Source organism: Ranitomeya imitator, chromosome 2, assembly GCF_032444005.1.
Source record: "Ranitomeya imitator isolate aRanImi1 chromosome 2, aRanImi1.pri, whole genome shotgun sequence".
NCBI classification, from domain to species: domain Eukaryota; kingdom Metazoa; phylum Chordata; class Amphibia; order Anura; family Dendrobatidae; genus Ranitomeya; species Ranitomeya imitator.
The window spans coordinates 516,608,824-516,618,823 of record NC_091283.1 but is presented as its reverse complement, the minus strand read 5'-3'; the positions used below and the strand labels follow the sequence as shown (position 1 = coordinate 516,618,823).

The 10,000-nt window shown below is 40.0% G+C and overlaps 2 protein-coding genes across 2 annotated transcripts in view; both read left to right on the top strand.

Annotated features, from left to right (window-relative positions):
• The first annotated feature begins 3,914 nt into the window (after window positions 1–3,914).
• HOXB8 (homeobox B8) lies at window positions 3,915–5,853 on the top strand. Its single transcript, XM_069751751.1, has 2 exons — window positions 3,915–4,587; window positions 4,847–5,853. The coding sequence occupies exons 1-2, from the start codon at window positions 4,164–4,166 to the stop codon at window positions 5,161–5,163; spliced, it is 741 nt and encodes a 246-aa protein (XP_069607852.1). The 5' UTR covers window positions 3,915–4,163; the 3' UTR covers window positions 5,164–5,853.
• Window positions 5,854–7,843: 1,990 nt separating this feature from the next.
• The window catches only part of HOXB7 (homeobox B7), a 3,335-nt gene continuing 1,178 nt past the window's right edge, over window positions 7,844–10,000 (top strand). Inside the window, exon 1 of the mRNA XM_069751752.1 lies at window positions 7,844–8,349. Coding sequence (XP_069607853.1) covers window positions 7,953–8,349 — 397 coding nt within the window. The 5' untranslated portion in view covers window positions 7,844–7,952. The remainder of the gene's footprint in view (window positions 8,350–10,000) is intronic.

The window sequence follows — 10,000 nt, the reverse complement described above, 5'->3', positions numbered from 1 at the left end:
ATGTATGTGTGCTATCTGTGTGTTGTGCATGTGTTTGTGTGTGTAATGTGTGTTCTTTTTGTGTGTTATGTATGTGTGCTATCTGTGTGTTGTGCATGTGTTTGTGTGTGTAATGTGTGTTCTTTTTGTGTGTTATGTATGTGTGCTATCTGTGTGTTGTGCATGTGTTTGTGTGTGTAATGTGTGTTCTTTTGTGTGTTATGTATGTGTGCTATCTGTGTGTTGTGCAAGTGTTTGTGTGTGTAATGTGTGTTCTTTTTGTGTGTTATGTATGTGTGCTATCTGTGTGTTGTGCAAGTGTTTGTGTGTGTAATGTGTGTTCTTTTTGTGTGTTATGTATGTGTGCTATCTGTGTGTTGTGCATGTGTTTGTGTGTGTAATGTGTGTTCTTTTTGTGTGTTATGTATGTGTGCTATCTGTGTGTTGTGCATGTGTTTGTGTGTGTAATGTGTGTTCTTTTTGTGTGTTATGTATGTGTGCTATCTGTGTGTTGTGCATGTGTTTGTGTGTGTAATGTGTGTTCTTTTTGTGTGTTATGTATGTGTGCTATCTGTGTGTTGTGCATGTGTTTGTGTGTGTAATGTGTGTTCTTTTGTGTGTTATGTATGTGTGCTATCTGTGTGTTGTGCAAGTGTTTGTGTGTGTAATGTGTGTTCTTTTTGTGTGTTATGTATGTGTGCTATCTGTGTGTTGTGCAAGTGTTTGTGTGTGTAATGTGTGTTCTTTTTGTGTGTTATGTATGTGTGCTATCTGTGTGTTGTGCATGTGTTTGTGTGTGTAATGTGTGTTCTTTTTGTGTGTTATGTATGTGTGCTATCTGTGTGTTGTGCATGTGTTTGTGTGTGTAATGTGTGTTCTTTTTGTGTGTTATGTATGTGTGCTATCTGTGTGTTGTGCATGTGTTTGTGTGTGTAATGTGTGTTCTTTTTGTGTGTTATGTGTGTGTGCTATATGTGTGTTGTGCATGTGTTTGTGTGTGTAATGTGTGTTCTTTTTGTGTGTTATGTGTGTGTGCTATCTGTGTGTTGTGCATGTGTTTGTGTGTGTAATGTGTGTTCTTTTTGTGTGTTATGTAAGTGTGCTATCTGTGTGTTGTGCATGTGTATGTTTGCTTTTTATGTATGTTTGATATGTGTTTTCTTAGTTTGTTTGTTTATGTCCTATATATGGAATAGATGGCGCTATAATAATAAATAATAATAATATATATGTATGCTATTTGTGTTGTGCATGTGTTTGTGTTTTTATGTATGGTGTTTGTTCTATATGTGTGCTACCTGTGTGTTATACATGTTTAATGTGTGTTTCCTCAGTGTGTGTTATATATGTATGTGCTATCTTTTTATTGTGCATGTGTTTCTGTTTATATGTATGATGTGTGTGTTACATATGTATGCTATCTGTGTGTGTTATATATGTGTGATGTTTGAGTTTTCAGTGTGTGTGCATGATATATATATGTGTGTGTGTGTGTGTGTGTGTGTGTGTGTGTGTGTGTGTGTGTGTGTGTGTGTGTGTGTGTGTGTGTGTGTGTGTGTGTGTGTGTGTGTGTGTGTGTGTGTGTGTGTGTATTATGCATATTTTTGTGTTTTTATGTGTGTATGATGTGTGCTTTATACTTGGGTGTACTAACTAGTTTCCGTCTTTTTTTCTATCACCAGTTCGCTTTATATTTCACAATGTTTCCATTCAATGTCTCTTTCTCACAGGTAAATTGCAAAACCAAGCATGAAGTTATATCAAAACGTATTAATCAATAGTATAGTGTCGCATAGACCCGCGAAAAAGGATTAAAAAAAAAAAAATCTTGTATTAATAAGTACGTACTCCTTGTAGACTTCTGCGCAAGATCTCCTGAACTGTGACACCAGTAAATACAGATACAAAGGTAACACATTTGTCAGCTGAACAACAGCCTTCCATAAATATTATTTACCAGACTCCATTTAAATGTAACATTTGCTTACTGGAATCAAAGTCACATCACAGTAAAGCGCTCTCAGAAAGAGATATATTTCTATTGCCTGATAATGTGTCCCAATATAGTCATTTATATTGAACAGGTATATACAATTCAGGCCTCGGAGGAAAGGTAGGTCCTAGGTACATGGACTATTTTATTGTGAATTAGGTCTGAAGGAAAAAAAAAAAAAAAAAACAAATAAATGTAAAGTCTGAAAGCCATCATGTAGTATTAAGTATTTATCAGATACAGAAGTGACAATTAATATGTGAAATTGCTAAGTGATAAATATAAATCATATAAATATAATAACAGATAGATAGATATGGAACACATAGATAGATATTGGATAGATATATAGATACATAGATATGAGATAGATAGATAGATAGATAGATAGATAGATAGATAGATAGATAGATAGATAGATAGATAGATAGATAGATAGATAGATAGATAGATATGAGTTAGATAGATAGATAGATAGATAGATAGATAGATAGATAGATAGATGGATGGATGGATGGATAGATAGATAGATAGATAGATAGATAGATAGATAGATAGATAGATAGATAGATAGATATGAGTTAGATAGATAGATAGATAGATAGATAGATAGATATGGGATGGATATATAGATAGATAATAAATAGATATGGGATAGATAGATAGATAGATAGATAGATAGATAGATAGATAGATAGATAGATAGATAGATAGATAGATAGATAGATATGAGATAGATAGATAGATATGAGATAGATAGATAGATAGATAGATGGATGGATAGATAGATAGATAGATAGATAGATAGATATGAGATAGATAGATAGATAAGAATGTAAAATGCATACTCCTACATAATCACGCTAAGAGAACTCAAGGGAATCCCTGCAGCATCTGATATAAATGGACATGGCGCCTACAGCCACAGCAGCGCAGTACACTGTAATAAAGGCGCCCATAAAGCAGTGTCTGTGGAAGGCGTTTATGAGAGGTGAATGGATCTGTGTGTTTTATCTGAGCAGTGAGATAAGGGGATTATTATTATGTGCAGGGATGATGGAGGATGGGGGACGCATAGAGACAGCAGCAGTGACAGAGGCCAATGTTTGGGGGTCATCTCTGCCTTGTTTCCCTGCCTGGTCTGTGTAATAATAAGCAGTTGCCTGGAGGGGAAAGGAAAAAAAAAGGAAGAAAAAAAAAAAAAACAGTCAAAAAAAAAAAAAAAAAGAAAAGAGAAAGTGTTATTGTGAAGACAATGATGATTTTAATTCAGTATTGACACTCGCAGCATCTTGCTATAATAATGTGTAGGGTTCCAATCGAATCTGCTATTTTATCGCTGTAATGGAGAAGCCTCGTAAACTGCTAACGCTTTTTATATTCTGCGGCATAAACAACATCCCCATCTCGGCTTTACAGCCTTTTATAGTTTACTAAACACTTTACAGGCCCCCTTTTCTATGGGGGTGGGGGGAGGGGTGTTCCTGCACCTTTATCAATAATAGGGGGAATTGATCATTAAAATGTTAAATATGACTGGCTCGTTTGTTTTAAAATATGTTTAGCCTAAGAAACTGTATGATTTGATAACTTGTATTAAAATACCAATTACATTTATTGGACCCTGTAAAAACTCGTAGCAATTAAATCGTGTACTTTTACAGTTTGCTAAAGCGACCCTGACATTTAAAAAGGCTAAAACTGCCTCGTTAAAATTTTCCAAATTAACGGCTAAATGTCCCCCCTCTTGAATTTTCCGCACTCCCCAAAAATGAATCTTCGGGGTGGGCTAGGTATGCCATTAGCCATCTAGCTCCCTGTGTCTCTCCACCTCTCCCCCTCTCCCAATCCCCGCTGAAGCCAATGGGAGGAGGCGCTCCTAATAGATGCAAATGTTCGTGAAAAGACGCTGCAAAATATGAAACAAGTCATTTGCTGCGAAGTAAATCACAGAAACTGTTTATGAACTGGCAATCCCTTCCTGGAAATGTAAAGCGACAAGTCTTAAGTGCTATTTTTTTTTGATTATGATAAAAAAACAAGGGATGCGATCTCATCCAGGCATAGACTTTTGATTGTATCTTTCTTTTATATTCCTGGAAATCAGAGACACGACCAGCCAGGATCTTTTTTGCTTCTTCTTCTTCTACTTCTTCTTCTTTTCTCTAGTCTGTAAAAAAGAACCATTAAAATGAGCTCCTATTTTGTCAATTCACTCTTCTCCAAATACAAAACAGGGGAGTCTTTGCGCCCCAATTACTATGATTGTGGCTTTGCACAGGACCTGGGTGGCAGACCCACAGTGGTGTATGGACCCAGTGCTGGGGGCAGCTTCCAGCACCCTAGCCAAATTCAGGAATTTTACCATGGAACGTCCTCCTTGTCCTCACCCTCTTTCCAGCAGAACCCTTGCGCTGTGACCTGCCATGGGGACCCCAGCAGCTTCTATGGATACGACCCTCTACAAAGGCAGAGCCTGTTCAGCAGCCAGGACTCGGATCTAGTGCAATACACCGACTGCAAGTTGTCTTCAGCCGCCGGCCTGGGAGAAGAGGCAGAGAGCTCCGAGCAGAGTCCCTCACCCACACAGCTGTTTCCATGGATGAGACCACAAGGTGAGCAATGGTGGATCACAACCATAAAGTGACCCTGTTTTATGGGGGGGGGTAACTAGTGCACTTGTGAATTGCTTTATAGTCTAATTGCCCGGATGGAGGTTTGGGTTTTACTGCTGGACACTTCCCAGGCTCCTCACACCCTCCTTCCCCAGCCCTTTGTAGCCTCTGCTGCCTCTATTTATTTGACTGTATACTCTTTGTACTTTGTGTTTGTCATATTTCCGACCCCTTATTCTTGACCCTTTGTCTTCTCCAGCAGCCGCCGGACGCAGGAGAGGCAGACAGACCTACAGCCGCTACCAGACCCTGGAGCTGGAGAAAGAGTTCCTCTTCAACCCCTACCTGACCCGCAAGCGGAGGATCGAGGTTTCTCATGCCCTGGGACTTACTGAAAGACAAGTCAAAATCTGGTTCCAGAACAGGAGGATGAAATGGAAAAAGGAAAACAACAAAGATAAGTTCCCCAGCAGCAAATGTGAGCAGGAGGAACTGGAGAAACAGAAAATGGAGAGGTCACAACAAGACACTGAGGACGCACTGGATGGACAAAAGGGCGAGAAGAGCCTGGACTAGTGTGGACCTTTGGAGCCTTGGGTTCTCCAGCTCTCCCAGTCCTCGCCCTGTGTTCCTGGAAAGAACAGGCGCTCTCCAACTGTCCCCAATCCTCGTCCTATGTTCCTGGACAGATGCAGGAGGGGGCACAATGTTGCTGTAGCTGTAATCCCCTCTCATCCGACTTAATACCTAACCAGAGCCCCATAAGACAAGGAGAAACTACTACCTTCTTGAGGAGGGAAGCAATTGACTTTGTAGTGTTTGTGTATAACGCAATAGCTTTTGTGGATGATCATTTGGGGGTTTGTTTTGTTGGGAAAGGTTTGCTCTAGAAGTTGTGTGTGCACTATTTCTCTATGTGGTTTACTGTATTTTCTTTACATATATATATATAAAAGAACAGACCAACAACATGAAACTGCCTAATTGAGCTGTAGACCCCCTCCCTCTAACACACTGCTAGATGCCCCTCTTGTTGTCCCTGGCACCCCGCATTCTCCTTGTGTGCGAGGATGTAGTTAGCATGCGCCCAGTGAAAAGCCACTTGTGATTTTAGGGTTACTGTGAACGGAGTGTATACTGTATACGTGAATTCCTTTAACTAGGGGATGGGGATAATTCTCTATTTTATGGTTCTGCACACTTTGTCCTATTGTCTAAACATGGAAGCGACGGAAGAAGGAGTTACAATAAAGTTTACAAGAGGGATTGTGGCAGCAGTGAGTTTTGATGCTTCACTTCCTCCACTTGGGGTGGAAAAAAAAGGAGAAATAAAGGTGTCCTGTGCTGAGATAATGCGATCTGTAAGGCCACTTAATTGGGATGTGCAAATGATTAGGGCTTGGAATGATTGGATCAACTGGAGGAGAGAGCCATGGATCCTGGATGAGTGCAGGTAATCTCATTTTATGCATAAACTATCTATCTATCTATCTATCTGTCTATCTATCTATCTATCTATCTATCTATCTATCTATCTATCTATCTATCTATCTATCTATCCCATATCTATCTATCCCATATCTATCTATCTCATATCTATCTATCTATCTATCTATCTATCTATCTATCTATCTATCTATCCCATATCTATCTATTTATCTATCTATCTATCTATCTATCTATCTATCTATCTATCTATCTATCTATCTATCCCATATATTCATCCCATATCTATCTATTTATTTATCCATCTATCTATCTATCTATCTATCTATCTATCTATCTATCTATCTATCTATCTATCCCATATCTATCTATTTATCTATCTATCTATCTATCTATCTATCTATCTATCTATCTATCTATCTATCTATCTATCCCATATCTATCTATCTATCCCATATCTATCTATCTATCTACCTATCTATCTTCTATCTATCCCATATCTATCTATCTATCTATCTATCTATCTATCTATCTATCTATCTATCTATCTATCTATCTATCTCTATCTCTCTGTCTTGCTATTTGCTATATTTAAAGATAGAAGTTTGTCTCAGTGCATTGCATTTACAATACAGGTCTTAACAGTATAAGAAGGTTTAAAAAAATGTAAATATGTGAATACGATGAAGTTATTAACACGAGTTACTTTTGTATTATAAATTATATAGGAATTTCAGCCCTAGTTTGGTTAATTGTATCTGTGATGTGTGTTAGTGAACATAAATATTACTAACAAGTTCTGCTGTACAGCACTCAAGTCTATTCTTTATGGGGATGATGGGGGTATGTATGTATATATTATTAGGAAAGGGGTCTGCAAACGTTATGTTAACGTTAGCATGGGCCCCAGTGTAGATAACAGTGATAGCAAAATATGGAATTTAACATAATTTTTGCTCAGTTTATAAATTTGCAGACCTTTGGGGTAACACTGGTTAATGTATGTAAATCTGATAAGTAGACAGATTAGCACAAGTTTCTTTTAGATAGTTATCACTGTCTGCACACAGATAGTGGGGGCCATCTAGTTAATTGCATAGGTCCATGTAGTGTAAGAAGGAATGTAAAAAATAGAAACATAAAAAGACAGATCAGACTCTACAATTGAAGAATAGTGAATGGCATAATGCTATCAGATAGCAGAGTCTATTATTGATTAAAAAAAAAAAAAAGAACAAGTTTCAAAAGTAAGAGGCTGTACATAGGGAAATGGATGTGTGCATTCAGGCACGAGAAGGGTTAATGCATCAAGGTACACAGCAGCTTAGTGTACGTGTCCAATGACCTCAGAATGGATGGTTGGGAGTGAGACAAGGAGTGAGAGTGATCAGAGCCGGAGACTTGTGGGGACCTGGTTGTGGCCCATCGAGCAGAGCCAGGCTGGGCAGTAAGAGGCACGATCTCCGGTGTGGATGGCTGGGCTTTGTGGTTCGCGCCCCAGTATTAATGACGATGGCACAGCGATCTCAGCAGACAGCAGCGTTCTAGCGGAATACATAGCTATATACATAGCTGGGTTGTGTGCCTGACAGTGGGGCTGAGGTGGGATTGCAGCAGATTACCGCTCACTTATCGACTGCATCGCCAGTGCACTTTATATCATAGATCTTAGAGGACATCAAATATTTATCATATTTTATAAATCCAGCTCTACAACATTTTTTTTCCACATTATAAGAGCTGTGGGATGCATGGCCTGGATTGGGCGCTGGGAAATCACGTGTCCTGCAGTCACATGGTCAGGGAGGAAAAAGGGGGTCCTTTTTGGTGTAAATCTGGACTCTAATTCTGTAATATATCACGGTACCTCGTAAAACCGACACTAAAACGTCCCGGCCTACAAATCATCCGGCCGAATTATGAGTTCATTGTATTATGCCAATGCTTTATTCTCCAAATATCCAACTGCAACTTCTGTCTTCCCGTCCGGAGTGTTCCCGGAGCAAACTTCGTGCGCCTTCGCCTCCAGCACCCAGCGGCCGGGCTATGGCTCCGGGAGCGGGGCGTCCTTCCCTGGCTCCATGGCGGGCATCTACAGCGGCGGGGGCGGCCTGCAGCCCCCGGCCATGTACCCCCCCTCCGGCTACAGCCTGGACGCGGCCCCCTATAACGTGCACTGCTCCCCGTTCGAGCAGAACCTGTCCCTGATGTGCTCCGGAGACTCCTCCAAGCAGAACTGCACAAAGGGCGACCAGAGGGACCCGGAGCTGCACCAGGAGAGCAACTTCCGAATCTACCCCTGGATGAGGAGCACAGGTAAGGGAAGGAGGCAGGACGGAGGGAGGAAGGAGGGAAGGAAGGCACCTAGGGATGGTGATTACAGGGCGCCAGGGACTAATCCCGCTCATCAATGGCGCTCACCACAGGGATTGGGATGGCCGGTCACACACAGCCACAGACCTGATGGCCAGTGATCAGTACAGTGCCCGGGCTGGAGATGTGGTGGCACCAGGTATTTACTGGGATGGGGGAAGCGGGCACCATAAAATCAGGGCTAAGGAGCTGTGCCCACACCAGCAGGGATGATACCCGGTGCAGGATGCCCGCTATATACTGCGAGCTGGCAGAGCCTCAGTGTGCAGTAAGGGGCTGACAAAGGGGGGATGGATTCCAGCAATTACACTAAGCTAGAGGCAGATCAACAGGGACATGGTTATGGTGGAAATGCCTATCCTAGCCCATATCTATCTATCTATCTATCTATCTATCTATCTATCTATCTATCTATCTATCTATCATTCTTTCTATTTATCATCTGTCTATCATCTAACCATCAATTATCTATCTATCTATCTATCTATCTATCTATCTATCTATCTATCTATCTCATATCTATCTATCTATCTATCTATCCATCTATCTATCTCATATTTATCTATCCTTCTATCTATCTATCCTTCCATCTACCATTCTTTCTATTTATCATCTGTCTATCATCTGACTATCAATTATCTATCTATCTCATATATATCTATCTATCATCTATCCATCTATCTTATACCTATCTATCATCTATCAATATATCCATCCATCCACCCACCCACCCATCCATCCACCCACCCATCCATCCATCCATCCATCCATCCATCCATCCATCCATCCATCCATCCATCCATCCATCCAACTATCTATCTATTTATCTATCTATCCTTCTATCTATCATCCTTTCTATTTATCATCTATCTGTCTATCATCTGACTATCAATTATCTATCTATCTATCTATCTATCTATCTATCTATCTATCGATAATTTATCTATCCTTCTATATATTTATCTGTCTATCATCTGACTATCAGCCTATCTATTTTTCCCCCGACTGTAAATCACAGCTACTTTTTTTTACTTATCTTCTCTGTTATATCCCAAGGTATCTAAATGACCTGTCCCAGTTATAATTATATAATTATAATTGAAATATACTCAAACGTATCTGTTGGAAGGTTTATCCGGGGTAGTTTACCCAGTCTGCACATAGCACTGATATGTTATTGTGTGAGAAGTGAATGAAATAAGTTTGTTGATAGTCTCATAAAGCTGAGATGTAAATCAGCTCCTACAGGCGCAATAGGAACGTTTCTGCATGTAGTCTCGTTGTAATGATAATTTGAACCAGGGATAATCCCCACATTGACCACTCATCTTCCAAATATTAATCCAGCAATTCGTCACAGTGGATATAATCTGACCACAAACGCGTGTGCTACATATAAACACATGTGCATTGTGCTGTGCCCAGACAAGACCTAATGTTTTAGCCATTATTCTTTCCCTCTCACTTATATCTAAATGCTGGTTGTCTACAGAAAAACCCTAGAAAATTAAATATCATCTTACTAATGGTCTGTAGGCCCCCACTGGAGAGCATATCTGATTACTGAAGCCCCCCATAGATACTTATACAAATA

Excerpts from the sequence above, each read along its gene's own strand:
- HOXB8 (XM_069751751.1), top strand. The coding sequence starts at position 4,164 with ATGAGCTCCTATTTTGTCAATTCACTCTTCTCCAAATACAAAACAGGG. Across the intron at positions 4,588-4,846 it reads TCCATGGATGAGACCACAAG|CAGCCGCCGGACGCAGGAGA; the intron begins GTGAGCAATGGT and ends TGTCTTCTCCAG.